Source organism: Equus caballus, chromosome 3 (genome assembly GCF_041296265.1).
Source record: "Equus caballus isolate H_3958 breed thoroughbred chromosome 3, TB-T2T, whole genome shotgun sequence".
NCBI lineage: Eukaryota > Metazoa > Chordata > Mammalia > Perissodactyla > Equidae > Equus > Equus caballus.
This window is the reverse complement of record NC_091686.1, coordinates 65,375,695-65,396,800: the sequence shown is the minus strand read 5'-3', so window position 1 is coordinate 65,396,800 and position 21,106 is coordinate 65,375,695. Positions and strand designations below refer to the sequence as shown.

Genomic DNA, 21,106 nt, shown 5'->3' with positions numbered 1-21,106 from the left:
CTTATGTCACCATTTTCCTTTCTCCCCAAAATGTATTCTTGACTTTCCATTTTCCATGTAGAAACTTTGTAGCACTTTTATTAAAACCAAGTATTCCTGTGACTTCTACTGGCGGCTATTCCCTTGGGCTCCAGCAGGGCTGCCCTTTTGCTGGTTTTTTTCAGGTCAGGATTTCATGGGTTGCTGCTTCCTCTGCCCTCCCGTTTGACAGAAGTATCCTGTAATTCTAACCACTGTGTGACCTCAATTGCAGTGACACCTTCCTCCCTTTCTATAGTGTCACTTGATCGGGAGCAGCCACCCCTCTTTCTCCCTGCAGGATCTCTGGGAGGGGTTCACTTTCTAGGAAAGGTTATGTCAAAAAAAGAAGGAAAGTCAAGTCTCCTGGCTGGGCAGTTTTTCACTTTGCTTGGATGGGCAGGGCCTCCGCTTCACAGCATTCGTCTTGTCATATTTCTCCATGCATGCCACGCATGTTTTCTTATGCTATAGCAACGCCCGAAGAAGGGATAGGAGTATGAACAATGGTCATTCATTTGTTCAGCAAACATTTACCATGTGGGAGGCAGCCCGGGAACTGGAGATGGGTTCTTTGCCCTCAGGAAACTTGTCATATAGGAGGAGAAATCAAACACGTTAATAAGCTAGTGCCATTCAGAGGGAGCACAGGGGTTAAGAACTTAGGTTTATTGTAAGTTAAATATACACCCTATGACCCAATATTGCTTCGCCTAGTTATTTATCTATTTATCCAAGATAGATGAAAACAAATGTCCACAAAAAGACTTTTACTGAATGTTCGTGGCAACCTTATTCATAATTGCCAACAACTGGAAACAACTCTGTGTTCTTTGACAGGAAAATGGATAAACTCTGGTACATCCATACAACAGGATATTACTCAGCAATCAAAAGAGTGAACTGGGTGATATACGCAGCCACCCGGGTGAATCTCAAAAACATGTTAGACGGAAAGAAGCCAGACACAAAAGAAGACATAAGCAATTCTATTTATGAAGTGCTAGAATGGGCTGAACTAATCTGTGGCAACAGAAGTTAGTGGTTGCCTCTGGGGGATTGACTGGAAGGAGATAAGAAGAGATTTTCTGGAGCATTAGAAATATTTTCTGTCCTGTTCTGAGTGATGGTTATGTGGGTATACACAATTATCAAATTCTATCAAACTGAACACGGAAGATGGATGCATTTTATTGTATGCAAAGCATTAGCTCAATTAGAAGAATAAGAAGTTGGTTTCTAGCGATAGACAAAGGTACACATCCCACCTCTGCCTCTAGGTGTGTATTTCCTCGGGCAAGTTATTAAATGCCTCCAAGCCTTGAAATGTTGGATGATAATAAAACATCTCCTTCATGGGGCTGTTGTGAGGATTGAGTTAGATAATGATACTATGTAGCTTAGTAAGAATTCAATAAATGTCAGCTAATAATTCCATGCACTGTGATAAATATAATAAGTGCTTTTGGTGTTGATAAAATTATTTGCAATTTCTGTGAAAGTCATCTCATTTATTTAGGGTTATCAAGGATCTTGTAACGTATTAACTGATAGCCTTAGCATTATATGTGTCTTCATTTTAATAGATTGTAGGGAATTTAAAGTTCTTGCCTATTTGATCAAAATACTACTGGGGCTTCGCTTTGCCAACAGAGGTAAACCCCAAAGAGAGGAAATACCCACTAGGCAAACCCCTCTTTTTCTGAAGACTGGTTTAATGATAGTAGTTAAACTGAACTTCCAGACTAGGCTCACAGCATCCTCTGGGAATCCAGGTGAAAGGTTTACATGTTACATCCTCTTTTCAAAGATGAGGTGGGAAAGAACCTCTTGATCTCTATCAAATTAATATTGTGCTTTTTTTAAAGGGGCAAATTATATAACTTGAATTTTCAGTAAAATACCTTGGACAGAGTGGTAAATATGATAGTAGTTTACTTAATCTTTTAAGTTTCAACTATTTAAGTTCAACAAAGTGTTTGGGTTAGACATTATATACTTTGCCAACTCCAACAGAGGCTTTTTGTTGTTGGGTGGGTTTAATTCATTCAGCAAACATTTATCAAACATTTACTGAGACCGAATTAGTCTCTGGGAATTCAGTGATGAATAATAAAACATTTTACACTCAAGGTTCATAGATGCCTTGACCGGGCGTGTGAATGTGTATCCATTTCTCTTGGAATTTTTTGAGAGCAGAGGGCTCCGTTTTAGGCTAGTCTTCTGGGTTTTTGTTTTGTTTTGTTTTTAAAGCCTCCTGCTTATGGTGGAAGTTTAAAATCCTGTTTCTTTTTCATTGGTTCTATTTTCTTAGACTTCAGAGTTTCTTGCTGAGGTTCTCTGTTGTTATTCCTGACTGAAAATAACAACAGTGACAACAGTGTGGTCTTCTGTAAACGCAGTTCAGCATAGGGAAAGGTCTTAGACTGGAGACACCACCTAGGTTTGAGTCTGAGCTCTGCTTCCTACTAAGAATTTAGGGCAAGTTCTTAAATTCCTTATGCTTGAGTTTCTTCATCTGCAAAATGGTGATAATACTACCTTGAAAGAGGTATTCACACTTACCAGATTAAGGCTGTTATAAGGATTAAATGATGAAATACATGAAAAAGTAAAAGGCTGGCACCTGGTGGGTGTTAATTTCTACTATTTATCGGGTACTTGCCAAGAGTCAAGCGCTGTCTGAAACTCCTTGTATCTTCCTTTCTCTCTTATGAAGTGTAGGCACTGTCTACTTTATTAGTCAGCTTTAAAGGTGAGGAAACTTGGAGGAAATTAAATTGCTTGCTGAGGGCATAGGGGTGCCAGGATTAGAACCCCACAAGATCCTGCCTCTCAACTGATGAGGTTAGTAATAGATGTCAGTTACTTTTCCCTTTTAGGTAAAATTATTTTTAAGATTTAATTACTGCAGGGAGAAAGTAACACCAATAAGTGGTGCCAGTGCCCCCCTTATGGACTGCATGCAAGGGCCCGGTGGGGTTGCAGTAGAGGGGCTAAGTAACTTGTCAGGTTCTTTCTCGCCAGCCTTCAAAAGCCTTCCTGTCAGTGGCCCTCTCTGAATTGTCCTCCACCCCCTACCCCAGTGACTCCAATTAAGAAGTAGATTTGTGAACAAAAAATATGGAGAACCAGGCCTCCTGTTAGGATGTGGCCTAGACTTCGTGAAGCCCTGTAGGGTTGACGTAGATGCAGTATTATCTTGGTCTTTGCAGGGGAGGCAAGGTGAGAAATGTGCTCCAGAGCCCTGTCAAAGTAAGAGGAAAAGGAAACCATTGACCCGGGGTACTTTGTATTTTCCATTTCCATTGGCATTTCCTCAACTCCCAGGTTTTGGAGAACCCTGAGCTGGAAGTTTAAGTAAAAATAAGTTCCAGGTGGTAAGTTAAGAACCCCATTGAGGGGCCAGCCTGGTGGCGCAGTGGTTAAGTTCCCACATTCTGCTTCTTCGGAGCCCGGGGTTCGCCGGTTCAGATCCTGGGTGCGGACATGGCACCGCTTGGCAAAAGCCATGCTGTGGCAGTCATCCCACGTATAAAGTAGAGGAAGATGGGCATGGATGTTAGCTCAGGGCCAGGCTTCCTCAGCAAAAAGAGGAGGATTGGCAGTAGTTAGCTCAGGGCTACTTTTCCTCAACTTAAAAAAAAAAAAGAGCCCTGTTGATTTAATGAAGACATAGGGAATCACATTGGCCAATTTACTGAAATAATTTGTAAATGCCTGAGGGGAAAATGTAGTTAAATAAATAGACAGACAATGATTTCCTATTTAGATATGAGCCTTTTCACTTAATACCATTCTTCCCTCACAAAGTCCTGTTTTTTTGTGCAAGATGCTCTATATTAACATTCTCCACATCCAAGCCTATCCTTTGCAGTGCAACTAGACAGCTCAAATCTAAGGACCCTTTCCTCAACCACCCAGGTCGTGCCAGCTCTATTTACAGAAGTTCCCCAAGCATTCAGAGGAGGTACCGCTGGAGGCAGTGGGCTGGAGCCAGGGCGTTTGGGGAGGGGCCCCTTTGCAGAGGGTAGCTTGCAGTGCCATATCTGAAGGAATGTCACTGTGTACTGGTTCTGTCCACCCAAGTGAGCCACATTATCTCAGGGCAAAATTACTGGCAGATGAATCTGTTTTAGAACTCTGCTCTCTGAAGGGAGAGAAGAAATCTGGAGGAAGAAGCTACACAGGTCTTTCTTAGCTCTCTGGTTGTCCCTGACTCGTCGAGGCTGCTTTGCTGTATGCAAGCTTCACTTGTCTTTTAGTCTGACTCAGAATAGACGGGCATGGCTAAAGTTAGGAGAATTGCAGGACTGTCACTTGGAGTCCCTCTCTGCTTCTTCACCATCGCCTCCAGCCTCTTTCCTTCAACGTTAAGCCCTTTGTGTCGGTTTCTATGGTTACCTCTTCACCACTAGCAGCTGGAATGCCTTAGTGAGAGGAGGCTGCCTCCCCTACTGAGCCAGGTCTGGCTGGGGCGGAGGCCACCGATCCGCCACTGGATTCGTGACATGGGGTCACAGTCCAGTACCTTCTCTTTATCGTGAATTCTGTACCTTTCCCAGGCTTGATGTGTTGGGGTTATAATGAGAGAGGAGACGAGGGGCGATACACAGCTCACAGGATATTTCCTGCTCTAGGCTGGCCTGGCCTGTCTGCCCCATGACCTGCCAAACTCCTGCCTGATGCCGGCTCCTTCTGTGTGTTAGTGCCCAGCAGTGGGGGAAGGACCTGCTCTGCCCAGTCGGATAAAAATGATCACTCACTTCCCAACCTACTTTCCCTTCAGCTTTTCTTCCCAGTATCATCGGTTTATGGGGTAGTCGACATTAACAAGGTCAAGCTCTGGTCTGGAAGGAATTGGTATCAAAGGCAGGTTTCATCCAGCCGGGGAGACCAGGCAGGCCCTGGAAGCTAGAGGAGAGCGTGGGGACTTGAGGTTCAGGAGGAGAACACGACCTCTATGAGTTTGTCTTGAAGCTGTCTCCTAAGATACTGTTTGGAGACCTAAATTCCTTCTTATCTGGGGTCGAATTGGCCCCAGAGTTGAAACAGGAATTGTAACTACCGTCCCCTGTGGTGAGAATAAGGAGAAGTAGTTACCAATAGAAACCACGAAAAATCCCACTCCTGAGGAAGACAGTGCTGGGAGAATTGTGCTCCTCCTGGGATAAGGCAGCGCTCTTTTCTAGAGCTCTTTCAGCCTGCAGACATCTAAGCCCTTAGGTGATGCGACTGTTGGAGAAGCTGGTTCTGGGCGCGCTTTGGGGCCCCATAATGTGTTGGGTCCTGGCTTTACCACTTTCTTTGTGATCTTGAGCAACTTGTTTAAATTACCTGTCCTTCACTTTCTGTTTCTGTGAAAGGGAAGAACAATTCATAGGTTTGCTATGAGGATTAAATTTGTTATGTAAAAATACTTTGTAAAGCCCAAAACAGCTGCCAATTTGTAATATTTTTAAATGATGTTTTGAGAGTGCCATGCTAAACTAAAGATAAGGATTCTGTAGTCCTACTTTTGTGTTACGTAATGGGTGAGTCCAGAATTCCCTGAGAGAGAAGAGACCTACAGGATTAAAAAAAAAAGAACTCCAGATTGCATTACACTAACCCTATAGTAACCAAAAGAAAGGAAAAATGATGGGGATAAGTAGAAACTCAGCCCATGGAACCATAGATACAAACACCTGAAAAGGTATATTGTAAACTGCAATTACTTTTCCGTAAATTGGCTGCATTTTGGTACCTTGCCTTCCATTTAAACTGTGCTTCTAAAGAATATAAAGCAACAGCTGGGGAAAGCTTAGGAGTGAGAGTCCCGCTTTGGGTAATAGCAAAGGTTGGAAACATTTAGGTTTGAGATTTGGAGGCATTTAAATAGCATGGAATGTCTATTATCTACCCTAAAAAGCAGAACGAATCTTGGATATTGTGGACACAAATGCAGTTGGCACAAGCTTAAAAAAAGTGCATGTGAGTTTCTTTCTAAGACCCAATAATCCTCTTGGGCAAAGTAAGGATTAGGCCTCCCTCGCAAACAAGGGGGTGAGTTCATTTTTGCTAAGATTCCTCAGCTGATGCCAAATTTAGCAAGGAACCTATTTTCTCCTGATGAATGACAATCTCCATTTACATTTTTAATGTCCACCCTTCTTCTCTAGGCAGGTCTAGGACAGGAGCACCTTATTTGCATGCAGATGGGAGAGAGAAACCCTGGCTCCCACAGATCACATTGCGACCCCAGGGACCTTCCAGAGCCACAGTCCCTCTACCTCTTCCTGCGGGCAGGAGGGGAGGGGTCTCTTGCCTCAGAGCCCAAAGTGGGAGGATTCCTGGGGCTGAAAAAAACTGGGCCCAAACTCGTTATTTTTTTTTTGAGGAAGATTAGCCCTGAGCTATGTCTGCTGCCAATCCTCCTCTTTTTGCTGAGGAAGACTGGCCCTGAGCTAACATCCATACCCATCTTCCTCTACTTTTTATATGTGGGACGCCTGCCACAGCATGGCTTGCCAAGTGATGCCATGTCCGCACGCGGGATCCGAACCGGTGAACCTCAGGCCGCCAAAGCGGGAACGTGCGAACTGCGCCACTGGGCTGCCCCTCATTATGTTTTTATTTTTATTTCTTTTAATTTTTTTTTTTTAAGATTTTATTTTTTTCCTTTTTCTCCCCAAAGCCCCCCAGTACATAGTTGTATATTCTTCGTTGTGGGTCCTTCTAGTTGTGGCATGTGGGACGCTGCCTCAGTGTGGTTTGATGAGCAGTGCCATGTCCGCTCCCAGGATTCGAACCAACGAAACACTGGGCCGCCTGCAGCAGAGCGCACGAACTTAACCACTTGGCCATGGGGCTGACCCCTTGTTATGTTTTTAAAACAGCCATGCAGATACATTCACTGGCATGCCAACCCCGCTCAGTGCCTGAGGCTCCCTCGAGTGAGAGGAGGCATCTAGAATTCCTCAGGCTAATTCTGTCATTGTTGCTGCTTGAGCAACTGTTTCTTTCACACCAGTTGCTCTGTCCTCTGTGCTTGTCCTTCCTAAGGGGCCCAGGTAGTGCCTCATGTTTCCTGTTCTTGTATGCAAAAACCCTCCACTCCGGAGTTAAATACTTATATCTTTCCCCAAATGCTTTGGACATTTGCAGTTTCCCTTTTTAAGGAATTAAAGAGCCCATGATTAGACCACCATCCCCTTACACCCCTTGGGCGGCTTCCCATATTCATCTCTCTCAGATGGACCACTTTGACTGAAGGGTAGTAATTCCTATTTTGTAGGTTATCATGTGCCAGGCTCATTGGGTCCCATAGCAATGCTACCAGGCAGCTAATACTCTGTCCCGATTTTACAGATGAGGTCCTGAGGCTCAGAGAGAATAGTGACCAGGGACTGGCAGAGCTCAGAGTGGAACCCAGGTCCGTCTGGCCCCAAATCCTGTGTGTCTTTCCAGGGGGACTAGAGGTCAGAAACTGTCTTTTATGCCACACAGATTCCAACTTGGAGCCTGCGTGTAGAGAGTGCTCATCACTTGTGGGTGGAGGTACTCAGCAGTTATGTTTTCTCACCTGGGATTTGTTATTTATGCTCTCTTTTCATAGGCCTTTAAGGGTAAAAGGAATCCTAAAACTCCTGTACAACAACCTGGTGTGGGTCTCCTGGGTGCTGATCTAGTACTCTTTCCCTCTATAATAGTGTGTGCGTGTATGGACATTCTTGGTATCTGTTTAACCATCCAAATGCCTTTTTCCTAATGTTTTGTGGGAATAGGGAAGGATGTATTAACAAATTTATTTTGCTGTGTTACTTCCGCCATGTTGCTGTTGTCTCTCTCAAGCGCTCTCGCTCCCTCTCCCTCTCCCTCTCCTCTCACAAGTAGATCCTTTCCAACATGCTTTTCTAGAGGTCATTGCTGGTACTACACCACGCACTGTGGCCTGGGAGAGGTATGTCATAGGAATTGGGACTGGGATGTTTTCTCTTTGGCCCCAACCTTACCCTTCCATAAGGCTCCCATGATGCAGGATGTCAAGATCATTTCACATGCCCTTTGCTGTTTCATCTGATGGACTCGGCATTGGTTGCATTATATTCTGTGCACCCCTCCCCATCTGCCCTAGCAGACCAACAGCACACTGATGTGGTCCAGGCAAAGCATTGGCAACAGAACTTCATTCTGGGAAGACAGTGATCCCTATCTAGACAAGATAGGGTAGACAACTACAGGGAGCCCACCAGAAAGCTGGCCTAATGTCCACTCATAGCATATTTTTATTAAGCAAATATTTATTGGACATTATCTCTTGGAAGAGTACCATACCTGGCCAAGGAAGGAAAGAGAAATTCAGTAAGATTGAGAGTATTGCGTAGTGGTTAGGAACACAGGCTTTGTGGTCAGCCAGATCTGGATTCACATTCTGGTTCTAGGAGAGCTTGAGCAATTTCCTCTGCTTCTCTGAGTTTATTTCCTCATCTGTAAAGTAGGGATGTACCTGCCTTTGAGGATTGGTTGTGAAGATTACAATAAGCTGTGCAGGTAATAATTTAGCTTGTGGCCTGGCTCGGAACACTCCATAAGGTAATTAGAACTTCTGGGACTGCTGCTTTGATCCCTGCCCTCCGTGAAGCATGTGACTGGAGGGAAACAAGCATGTCTACAGACAGCGTGAGACAATGAATGGAAAGGAGAGGGAGGTGTGCTGAGTGTGGACCACTCTTGTGGTCTCATGTACTTTCTCTCCCTAGCACTCATCATCATTTGTAATTATATATTTGTACGATTATTTTGCCTGTCTTGCCCATTAATTTGTAATTCTACAAAGGGAGGAATCGTGTCTATTTTGCCGCCATTGCAGTCCCAGTGCCAAATCCATTGGGTGGTCCATGGTTGACTCTTAGCGATTGTTGATTGAGCGAATGATTGGGCTGGGGATAGAAGTGGGCTGTGAGTCTCAGCATGAAACATGTCATGTGTCATTTGGGCAGAGTGACCACTGTTAGGAAGTTCTGACTCAGGAGAAGAAATGCAGCCTGCGTGGCAGGGCTAAGGGTGGGAGCTCTTCAAAATCTGGCATCATCATTTCTCTAGGTTTGGGGACATTTGGGCTAGGGCTGAAGAGGGGTCCCATCTGAATTTCGATAATTTCCGCTTTCTTCTGAAGAAGCTTTCCCTTTAAAGGAGCTTTGCTATTAAATGTTTGTCATCTGTGTCGATGGATTTAGGATTGTAGAATTCAAAGGCAGCGTAAAATAAGAGAGAGTATAAAAGTTAGAGTTAAGGACCGTGGCTTCATGTGCCAGTCGTGTAGCTTACAAGACCTGAACTTGAGCAAGTAACTGTCTCTCTGTGAGGCTGTCTCTACATCTGTTAAATAGGGATAAATAATTAAGTAGGGATAAATAATACCTGGTCTACTTGTACTCTAGGATTATTATGAGGGCCAAATGGAATAATGTATGGAAGGTACCTTCAATCTATAATGGATGACATCAAAGTAAAGAATTATTATGGTTCGCTGTAGAGACTTGCAAGGTTCTTTGGAACACTAAAAAGGAAGAGAGAAGGTGGAGGCTGAATTTTCTCAGGAGGTGTTCATCTCCCTCTACTGATCCTGGTTTCCCAGAAATCCTGCTTCCTCCTGCAATGAGTATTTTCAGCAGTTGCTGGAGTTCCCAAAGTAACCCGCCACTAGCATGAAGTCTATCCACTGCCCAAATTTGCTCCCAGGATAGATATATCCGCTTCCATTCCCCAACAAAGATTTTCCTTTAAAAATATGGAGAAATTAGACTCTGAGACTCATTCTAGTTAGGGGGAAAAAAGGCTAATTTACTTTCTCTGATAATTAGAATGATAAATGTTAATTGTAAACAATTTGCAAGATGTAGAGAAAGAGAGGAAATATATCACCCATAATCTTATCCCTCAGTAGTGACATTCTGGTATATTTGCTGGTCTTTTGTTTTTATGCTTATATTTTTGTCTCACATGAGTGGCAAAAGGGTGATGTGGAAGAAATGACAGGCCTGCATGGCTTGGCATATGGCCGATGCCTGAGAAAAAAGTATTTAAAGCCCAGTGATCCTCAGAGACATTGAATGAGGGGTGGAGTAGAGAGGACGTGGCCTTTGACCAGACCCCTTTCTACTTGTCTTATTTCATTTTGCTTTCTTTATCTATAAAATGAGGATCCTCACTGTCTCAAATGATAAGAATAACTGAATAAGTGTTTTTCTTCTATTTTTTATTTCTTTTCTTTATTTTATTTTTTAAAGATTTTACTTTTTTTCCCTCCAAAGCCCCCCGGTACATAGCTGTATATTCTTCGTTGTGGGTGCTTCTAGTTGTGGCATGTGGGACGCCGCCTCAGTGTGGTCTGATGAGCAGTGCCATGTCCGCTCCCAGGATTCGAACCAACGAAATACTGGGCTGCCTGCAGCGGAGCGTGCGAACTTAACCACTCGGCCATGGGGCCAGCCCCCTATTTTTTATTTTTTTGAGGAAGACTGGCCCTGAGCTAACATCTGTGCCCATCTTCTCTACTTTATATGTGGACGCCTGCCACGGCATGGCTTGATAAGCAGTGTGTAGATCCGCACCCAGGATCCAAACCAGTGAACACCCGGCCACCGAAGCAGAATATGCGAACTTAACTGCTGTGCCACCAGGCCGGCCCTTGAATAAGTGTTTTTAAAGTACATATGTGGCAATACTGTGTGCTCAATAAATGTAAGTTTCCGTTCTATTAGTAAGAAATTAACATTTATTGCCAGGTACTATTCTAGGTGCTTTATACATACTGATTCATTCAAGCCTCATAAGCACCTTTTGATTCAGGTGCTATTATTATCGTCCTTATTTTATAGAGGAGGAAACTGAGGCACAAGAGTTTAAGTGACCTGCCCAAGGTCAAATACCTACTAGGTAATAGAGCCCCAATAGGAACCCGAGCAGGTGGTTCCAGAGTCCACATTGTCCATATACGTTAGACAACCTGCCACTTATCAGGGGTGATTTAAGGTCAGGCTCTGAGTATTTGTAGGTAGGTCCATACCCTCCAGTGTTGAAGACATCAGTTTAACCGTAAGCTCTTGCATGAGGGCCCTTCATTTTCTTCATGCACTTGCTTTGGGCCGGCTATATCTCAGGGCTCATTGGGTAAAGAGATTGAAGTCAAAAATAAATCTGTAGCAGATTAAATATTTGTTAGGTAGGTTAAAAGATTTGCCTAGTCATTTGGCTTTTTCCCATACCCACCCTTTTCCAGTCTTTGTGCGAGGCTGTCGTAGAGGTCATTGGCTAAGATCTGGAGATAGCTGAGCATGTGGTTTCAAAAGAATCAGAAATATGCTAAATGCCAGTGGTATAAATTGTACATGTGGATCCATTTGGGTGGTTTCAGGGAAATCAACTGAGAAACAGCAGCAGCAAGAGCAGGAGGTATAAATGGACACATCTGAGACATACGAATCACATCTACACACGGCTGAAGAGTTATGTGTGGCCCTTCTGTAATAACCAAGCTGCCAGACCAGGGTGGGGGAGCCGCGAGGCAGAGAGGTGTTTAAGTATGAGTAAGTGGCATACCTGTGATGGAAAGCACCAGATAGGATACAGGCCTGAAGGAATGCAGAGTGAGCTTCCTAGATGGTAAGTAACGATTAAAAAAGCATAAAAGGAGTGACTCGGAAGGTGACGTCTAAATATATAGCTATGAACAAATAGGAACAAGGGGCCTTTAAAGAAAGGGCGATCGATCCACTGAGAATGTCTGTGAAACCTTTGATCAGTGTTCAGTCATCAGAAAGTGAAGAACAGCTACGTGGAGCTAAGAACAGAAATCTGTACCCAAGGGCAGTTCTTAAAAGTCTCCCTCCAGACACTGAAGAAGCTGAGAATCCAGGCCTTCTCCACCTCCAGGAGACTGAAGGGGAACTTGCTGGGGAGCCTCTGGCGATGGCACTAGAGACCTGCTAACAGGATTGGAGATGATAATAAGGCCAGCATCGTGCCTGAAGGACACGGAGCAGGATAAAAAGTCAAAAGAAACACAGGAAACCAAGAATGCCACTTTTCATAAGGTGAATTATGAAAACGAGTGCACACATGCAGCCAGCATAACTCCAGAGGAATTTCTTCAAAGAGTTCTGAGGACACTTAGCCCTGTGTAAATGCACTTCCGTCTGCTTAATCTCAAAAAGCATTCTGGCTGCTTCGAAACAGAAGGCAGCAAAACTGCACTGAGCTGTGCCAACTGTTTGTCAAAGGGCTGGGCCATGATCCCTCGGCACCAGTCCTCTCTCCTCTGTGGAAGCCAGCTGCTAATGACAGGGACAAAAGTTAGGACTGAATTCCTTTTCCACAAAGAAGTTGACTCACGACCTAATATAGAAAGTGACTAAAAGAAGAGAGATCCCACCTTCCCCAAAATATGTACTACACACAGTTTGATGCCTTTGAGTTCAAGGGTCTCGAGCTCCATTTTGGATGCGTCACACAGTTACGCCTTTTACAGTCCCATATGATTTATTCTCTAAGCCTGTATTATGTGCCTAGCATGAGCCATTCACTGTGCTAGGCCCTGGGTCTGTAGTGGTTTAAAAACACAAACCTGAAAAAAAGCCAGCCGTGGGCCCTGACCTCGCTGAGCTTACTGTCTGGCAGAGGAAGCAGACCACGTGCCAATAAACGATCACATGCAGCCATAAGTGCAGTGAAGGAAAAGACCGGGTGCCAGGAAAGAGACTATTTGTGGGAGGTGAGGCGGTCTCAGAGGAGGTGATGTTCTACCTGGGACCAGAAGGCTGAGGAGGAGCCAGCCAAGGGAAGAACTGGGAGGAAGACTGTTCCAGGTGGAGGGGACAGCATGTGTGAAAGCGAAGAGCTTGGCGGGCTTGGGGAGCTCAAGGCGGGCCAATGAGGTGAGGGCGGAGTGAGAGAGGCGATGTTTAAGGGTGGGCAGGAGCCAGGTCACTGGAGGCCTCACGGGCCAAATGAAGGAGCTTAGATTTTAGCCAAAGTGCAGGGGGAGGCTACACAACGGTTTTATTAGAGGATGACATGATCCACTCACATTTGTTAAAGGTTGTGCTAGCTGCTGGATAGACATTGGGTTGAAGGGGACAGGAATGAAATTGGCCAATGGAGAAGCTAACCCTAACCCCAACCCTAATCCTCCCGGACAAAACACAGCAAAAAGGAAGAAATTGCTGATTCTAACAGATGAGTCAAGCACTTCCCTAAGGTTGTTATGGTCCATGCCAAGGAGATAGGGTTCCTTCTGCCACCACCCCCAGCTCCCACAAAGGACAAAGGATAACTATTTAAACTCAACAGAAACCAGGAATTACAGGGATCTGGAGAGACCATTTTAATAAGCCTGGCCCAGCTCCTTAATGGCTCTCACTCCAGTCCCCAGTCCTTCCCCAGTTTTCATGGTGTTCAAGAGAGCCACAGGAACAGAATGATCTGGAACTTTTTCCATGTGCTATTGGCTGAAACTCCGTTCAGAGAGCAGTTAACGACTCTGTTAAAATACTAAATAGTAAAGCAATCAGTACATATTCAAGAGTTGTGAATATTAGGAGGGGAGAGGGGGCCAGCCCGGTGGCGCAGCATTTAAGTGTGCACATTCTGCTCCGGCGGCCCGGGGTTCGCTGTTTCGGATCCCGGGTGCAGACATGGCACCGCTTGGCACGCCATGCTGTGGTAGGCATCCCACATAGAAAGCAGAGAAAGACGGACACGGATGTTAGCTCAGGGCCAGTCTTCCTCAGTAAAAAGAGGAGGATTGGCAGCAGTTAGCTCAGGGCTAATCTTCCTCAAAAAAAAAAAAAAAAAAAAATAGGGGTGAGAATATGAATGTTCTCATCATAGGAAATAGAAATATATAGGTGGTTGGCCTGGATTTCTTGTTTCTTGACTATGTAGGGAAGAAAGATGATACTGGGATTGTAACTCACAATAATTTTTTTAGCCCCTGCTAAACCACCTCAAGTCAGTTTTGACTGCCATTTCTTCACTCATAGTTTGTGATACTGAGACTGGAGAGCAACAAGAAAAAATATAAAAACAGCCCTCAAAAACGTTTCATTAGTTTTGCCAGCAAGTTATTTGTGAATTAAAAGGAGATAGGAGGGAAGAAAAGTTACAGCTCTGTTGAATATTTAGCATTACTTCATTTGTTCAACAGATTTTTATCGAGCAACTCTGTGTGTCAGGCAGCAAGCTGGCCTGCTTGCCTTTGCTGAGCAAGTAGTGGAAGACAGGGGCACAAATAGGTGGTCCCAGAAGATGGTGTGAATTTCTCTTTGAAATGCACATTATAGCCAGTGTGCCCCTCTGCTGGCACGGCAGGGGTCATCTCACCCCGACTTACACACAGAGGAATCGATGTCCAACCTGAAACCTGAAGGATGAGTGTGGCTAAGCCAGAAGGGGGTAAATGCTTTTACAGATCTGGAAGTAGCCCCATAAGCCTGGAGAGCCCAATGATTTATTCCAGTATTTTTCATTTGAAGCTGTTTCATTGATTCCAAAGCTCCTACAATGTATCTTTGGGTATCTTTAAGTAAAATTATGTACCTCTGAGTATCTTTTAAGTAAAAATAAGCTCATTTGGTAGCATGTTTAATTAATGGCCCCATCATCACCATTCTTCACCCATTCTGACCAAATCTAGGTTAATGATTCCAAGGCCTACAGAATTTGTGACATAAACTGAAAAGTTTTGAAACTGCAAAACTGAAAGAAAGAAGATTGAGTAGTCATCCATGATTTTAGTCCCAAGTGAGTATGATTCTGTGTGTGGTTTGAGCCAAGATATAGATGTTCCCTGTATCTCAGTTTGTTCATCTGGAAAATGGGGCTACAAGAAGCCCATCGTTCTCGCCTTCCTGGAGAAGTTAGGAGAATAAATGATAACATGTGGGAAAGCACGCATAGCCTTGTATAGGAAAGACTTGGAGTAATCTGCCCCAGTCTAGTGGCACTAATGGGGCACCATTTCCTGATGCGATCAGAGCACTTTGCAGACTTGGTCAGTTTCAGTCTGTCCTGAGGCAGGTAGCATAGTAACCTCAGGTGGGTGGGAAAATGTGCATTCCAGAGACAGCCGGAGTTCAGTGTACAGATAAGATAACTGGCAGGGGGAGAGAAGGGCAAAGGGACCGTTCCAGGTGGGGGCTTCTGGGACAGCAGCCTTCCGAACGCTCATTTCAGGACTCCTTTTCTACCTAGATTAACTATGGAATTTCTTTTCATTAGAACATACGAGTTTAAAAATATTTATTTGTTGTCCAGGTTATTCCAGAAAGAGTTTAAGGCAGAAAAGCTGTGCTCTGGGTGCTGGTGATTCCTCCTACGCTCTCTCCAGCCTGTTTCCTAGTTGGTGTAATGCATCCGGGGAGCCCACTCAGGGGCCTCCGGAGCCGGCCCAGCCAGGGTGGGGGAGGGGAAGACTAGCAGGGGCGCTGTGCCGTGACTTAGCCTAGGGGTTGCAGTCAGCAACAAGCAATACAGGTTTTATGAACACCTCAGCTGTTTCGCTGGAGGTGGCAGGACAATGTGTGGCCATGGAGGGCAGTGCTGGGGTGCTGATGTCTGCTTTCCTAGGGTTGAAAAGAAGCATGCATTAGAAATCCTTAAAAAGGGGGCCGGCCCCGTGGCCGAGTGGTTAAGTTCGCACACTCCTCTTCGGCGGCCCAGGGTTTTGCTGGTTCAGATCCTGGGTGCAGACACGGCACTGCTCATCAAGTCATGCTGAGGTGGCATCCCACACAGCACAACCAGAGGCACTCATGACTAGAATATACAACTATGTACCGGAGACTTTGGGGAGAAGAAGAGGAAAAAAAAGAAAATTGGCAACAGATGTTAGCTCCGGTGCCAATCTTTAAAAAAAAAAAAAAAAAGAAATCCTTAAAAAGATGAGATGGTCTCATTTCTTCATGCTTCCCTCTCTTTCCCACTTGCCTGCTTTTGCTCTTCCTGCCCGTCCTTCACTGTGACAGCCTGCACCTCTGGACCTTCCGTCCCTCGGAGCCTCCAAGGAAGGGAGAATGGGAAGGGAAAGAGAAAAGGGCTCAGCCACTGTGCAGAAAGGACAGAACTAATGATTGTGGTTTAGGCAAAAAATGAGGAAGTTATTAAATGCCACAAAAGTTTTGTGCAAGCTCAGGCCTGGCCTCATTGTTTTCTCCCAGCAGACAGCAGCAGGCTCTGGAAGGGAGCTGGAAAGGAAAGCTTGCTGGTCATAATGGACTGTACCAATAGGGGGGTCTTAGGTGTGCTGTTACGTTCCTGTCATCTTTACATTCTTGTATTTGGTGATGAGCTTCCTTTGAATATTCTTTCTGCCTCAGCTTAAGCCAGATGGCCATGGGGGTCGGTGCCCCTGAGGGCTGTATGGGAAGTCCTAATTGGAGACCACGTGATGAATTCTGCAAAAGGCTTTGATGTGTTAACTCTTGGGCCAAGGCTCTTCTTGCTATTACTTCCAATATAACTTAGGTCTTTTGTAGTTGCGTCTATTTTATGTAACATCTTAGCTCAAAGGAGCTCTAAAATGAAGGTACTATTTAAGACAATAATGAAAATAATTAGTTAATTAAGCATATAGCATGTGTAGGCAGTATGCCAGGCAGTTAATCGACATTGTCTAGAAACTTTATAGGAACTCTGCAAGATAGGTATATAATAATGGCTAATTAGCCGAGTGCTGAATATCTGCCAGGCTCTGTTGTAAGTGCTTTACCTGTATTAGTTTACTTAAGTTTCTCAACAACCTATGAAAGCAGTTGTTCTTTTGCACCCACTCCCAAGATGAGAGAACCGAGGCATAGAGAGGACAGAGTCACAGAGCTGGTCAGTGGGTAGAGCCAGGACTCCAACTCAGAGAGGCTGACTCCAGAGCCGGGCTCCTAACCTCGTACGCACTTCACAGATGAGGAGCCCGGGGCTCTGATGTCGCTCAGTTCATAAGTGACAGAACCTCAACCAGGGCTTCAGACTTCAAGACTAGGGTTATACTGAATGTATTAAAAGCCAGGAATCCTAAATTTGGTGAGAAAAGTCATGTACAGAGGAAGGTGATGATGCTTAGAGATAACTAAGGTAAAGATAAACACTTTAGCTTAGATGAAAACCAAGGTAAACATGAAAGATGGAGACTCCCTGTTGACCCCCTGGTCATCGCCCTCTGTGTCCTGAAATAAAAAGAAATCAACAGTCATTTGGTAATGCCATCCCCTCAGCCCAGGCTTATGCAGGGGCCGGACAGCATGCATTTGTGCCTTCCCCAGAGTCCTGATTACACCAGTCGGCTCTCAGAGGCTTAGAAAGATCCTCGAAGACAGGCATTGAAAACACACCACTGGCACCCGGCGAAGTGGAATGATGGCAGACCTTCAGAGCGTGATGCAGGGGACAGTCTGATCAAGAGGGGGCCTTAAGGATACAGTTGGGGCATTTGGAAATTCGGAATCCGAGACTCTCCTAGGGAGAAGAAATACGCCTGTTCCCATGGCGGAACTCGTTGGCCACGCTGGGCTTAAAATTTTTCTCTGACTCCCTGGGAGTGTGTGGAGGAAAAGAGTTATGGGGATGGTGTTAGGGACCACGGGTAGGAGGGTGGATTTCAATGGACTCACAAAAGGTTTGCCTCTAGCGCAGTGGAATCCCAACAATCTGAAATAGCTCAGCCTCAAGAGTTGGCATGTGCTTCTGAGCTGCCACCCACTGAACAGAGCGAGGGCTGCTCCACTTGGAGATCGCTCTCCTTACAGTAAACTGAGAAGTGAGGCGGCAGGGGCTGGGTCTCAGGGAGCCACCTCGCCTGACAGTTAGCTTCTGTGAGTCCAATTTTTCACTTACAATGGACCAATGGATACTAAATTATACGGGAGTTAACCTTCATAACAGTTAATGCATCTTTCTTCCCCTTTGGTTGTGAACTCTAGTATTCTAAGATTGGGAGGTACACTTTATTGCTTCACACAAACATAGGTGGGAAAGGATGGAGCCCTCAGAGCAGATCCACTGCCTTTCGAGGGGAGAACCTTGGTGGGTGCAAGCTTAGAACTCTGCACCGAGCTGTGCTGCTTTGTATCTCTAGGGTTAATTTTCACACATTTTTCTTATTGGATCCGTTTCTGCCCCCTGCCCATGAACACAATCATGCTCAACTTGCTGTTTTCCCATTTTTCCCAGAGATGCGTGTGCAGACCCGGGCCCTGCAGACACTGGCACGTCTGACACCTTCGGCCCAGAGCACCTCACCTCTAACCCCCAGCACAGGAAAGCAGCGTGGTCAGGAGGAGTTAAGCTTCGGCTGAAGCACAGGTAAGAGGCACAGAGGTCTGTGCTGAGTGGTTCAGAAAAAGAACTTGGCTGCTGGAAGCAGGAATTGGGGGCAAGTTGGTCAAGATACAGGCTAGTGAGAGAGGTAAGGAGGGGCTGAACAGGGAGGTCACCTTAGAAGCTTAGAGTCCTGAAGGATAACCATCTTAATGGCAGTTTTCAAACTAGGTTCCGAAGAACCCTAAAGTTCCTGGGAGGTAATCCAGGGGTCCCTCAAATCATTTGATTCAAGTAACTTTTTAGAAATGCATCCACAATGTTTTTAAAACTATAATTAAAAACTCTCGAAGCGATATACCAATGTCTTACCCTTTGGAAACGACTAATGTGTTAAGTTGTACAGCAAGATTCCTTCATCTTTGAACAGATATTCATTTGAAACTTCTCTTGTCATTTCTGATTGAGGAATGTCCTGAGATTACAAAGTTAGCCTAGCAAAAATTTGCAGCTTCTGATCTGTGCTTCCCATGGTGCTAGGCAGTGTGCAAGGGCTCTGCGTGTCTCATCAAACTCTCACAGCAGTCCTGTGAAGTTTGCACTAGTGTAAGGGCATTCAGCAAGGAGGTGGTGGATTCAAATTCAGGCAGTTTGACCAAGCTCAGAGCCACTACAATCTATTGCCTCAATAACCAGCACAACAGAACCTACTTCATAGGACAACAGTGGGGATTCAATGAGATAAAGTGTTCAAAGAACTTAGCACAGAGCCTGCACATAGGGAACGAGAACTAAATAAATGTCAGGTGAAACAAATATTAGGTGGTGGTGTAATGATGTGGTTATCATTCTCATCATTATCACATAAGTCTGTGTGCCAGCATGAAAGGCAGTATGATATAGTGAGTAAGATGGGGTCCGTGGAAGGAGAAAACCTAGAGTTGAGATCTCAGTTCTGCCACTAAGTAACTGCGGATATGTTATTGACGTTCTCTGATGTTCTCTGAGTTTACAATCTGTAAAATAGGTGTAATAACTAATCATAGCGTTGCTGAAAGAATTAAAGAGCTAATACATGTAAAGCATGCAGGGCAGTGCCCAGCACATCTTAAGCACTCAACAAATGTTGGTTATCATTGTTATTAATTATCCTGATTTCAGTGTAGGGGGTTCTTTTCATGTAGATGCATTGACTTGTATTATAAATAAGTAAACATTATAAATTTGGATTTATGCAATTATCCATGTTTATGGATATGCAAATATAATTAAAGTATTATGTTTAATATAATAAAACAACACTTGTATCTGGTATCTGTATTAAGGCTCTCTGTAATACTTCATTTGAAAAAAAGATTCAAAAGAAGTTTGATCATACCTGTTGAGGACAGGGCAAGATTCGCAGAGGGCTCTGACAACAAGAGAACTAACTGGCAAAAGGTTGTTCCAGCAATAGCCTGAAGAAGCAAAACCCAAGGTTATCGCTCTTGCCTTCAGCCTGCTAGGACCTTCAAAATGTAGAGAACCAGGGTCTTCTATTTAATGACTCCATTGGGCTGTGTAGGTTAATGTAGCATCAGTGCCAAAGTATTGGAGGCCAGAACGTGGTAGTTAGGAAGTTACTGCAGTAGCCTAGGAGGGAAATGATCAAGACTTAAACTAAGCAAGTGGTGATGGGACAAGAGAGGAGACAGATTTGAGAATTTAGGAGGCAGATCAATAGCAGATGAGAGGGGGAGAAGGGAGGAGAAAGATTAAAGCGTGACTCCTAAGTTTCTGCTGTGGGGCAGTTGGGGGTAATTGTGGGCCCTTAGCCAGGGCGATAAAGGCGGGAAGAGCAGAGACTAAGTGGGGTGAAGAGCTTGAGTATTGGAATCACACAGACCTGCGTTTGAGCTTGAAACAAAATATTTTATAAAACAATCTTTAACAATTGGATGAAAGAAATGAACCTAAATGTATATCATGAGGAGATTGTCTTTAAAACAAGCTGGGGTTGCCCTCATCATCTTGGTCAAAGCTGGGGACGGTGCTATGTCTGTATCAAGGGAGCCTGCAAGGGAGCAGGTAGGCAAGCAGTTTCCTTTGAAAAAAGTCATGATCTAGATGTTGCATACATCACTCCTGCTCATATCCTGTTGGCTGGAAGTTTTACTCTATTTATACTCTAAGAATTTTATATATGTCTTTCTTTGTCTTTTATGACTTTGACACTTTTGAAGAGTGTGGGCCAGTTATTTTGTAGAATGCCTTCTATTTGGGTTTATCTGATATTGTCTCCTTATTAGACTGAGGTTATGCATTTTTGGCAAGAATACCACAAAAGCGATGTGTCCTATCAGGGATTACATGATGACAATATGTTGTATTACTTGTGATGTTAACCTTGGTTAAGGTGAAGTCTGCCAGGTTTCTCCACTATAAAGTCATCTGTCTCTTTGTAATTAATAAATATATTGGGGGAGATAACTTTGAGGCTATGCAAATATCCTGTTTCTTCTCAAATTTTTTCCCACTCATTTTAGCATCCATCAGTGGATACTGCCTATGGCAGTTATTACTGTAATGTTCTGAAGATGAGTCTGTTTCCTTCATTCCTTCTACATTTGTTAATTGGAATTCTTGTGTAAGGAAGAGCTGTCTCTTTCCCACACTTATTTGTTTATTCAGCTATTTATATCGGTATGGACTCCATCATGCTGTTTTATTCTGTGGGTTATAATGCAGTAGTGCTGTTTTTTATTTTATTGCTCAAATTGTTCTGGCTTTGGTCACCAAGAGTTCTTTCAAGCTGGCT

The 21,106-nt window shown here is 44.4% G+C and overlaps 1 protein-coding gene across 6 annotated transcripts in view; it reads left to right on the top strand.

Moving 5' to 3' along the window:
* The window catches only part of SHROOM3 (shroom family member 3), a 248,835-nt gene that overhangs the window by 171,963 nt on the left and 55,766 nt on the right, over positions 1-21,106 (top strand). For all 6 annotated transcript variants that reach the window (XM_070263640.1, XM_070263638.1, XM_070263639.1 and 3 more), the window contains one exon: positions 18,223-18,354. In XM_070263640.1, coding sequence (XP_070119741.1) covers positions 18,223-18,354 — 132 coding nt within the window. The remainder of the gene's footprint in view (positions 1-18,222; positions 18,355-21,106) is intronic.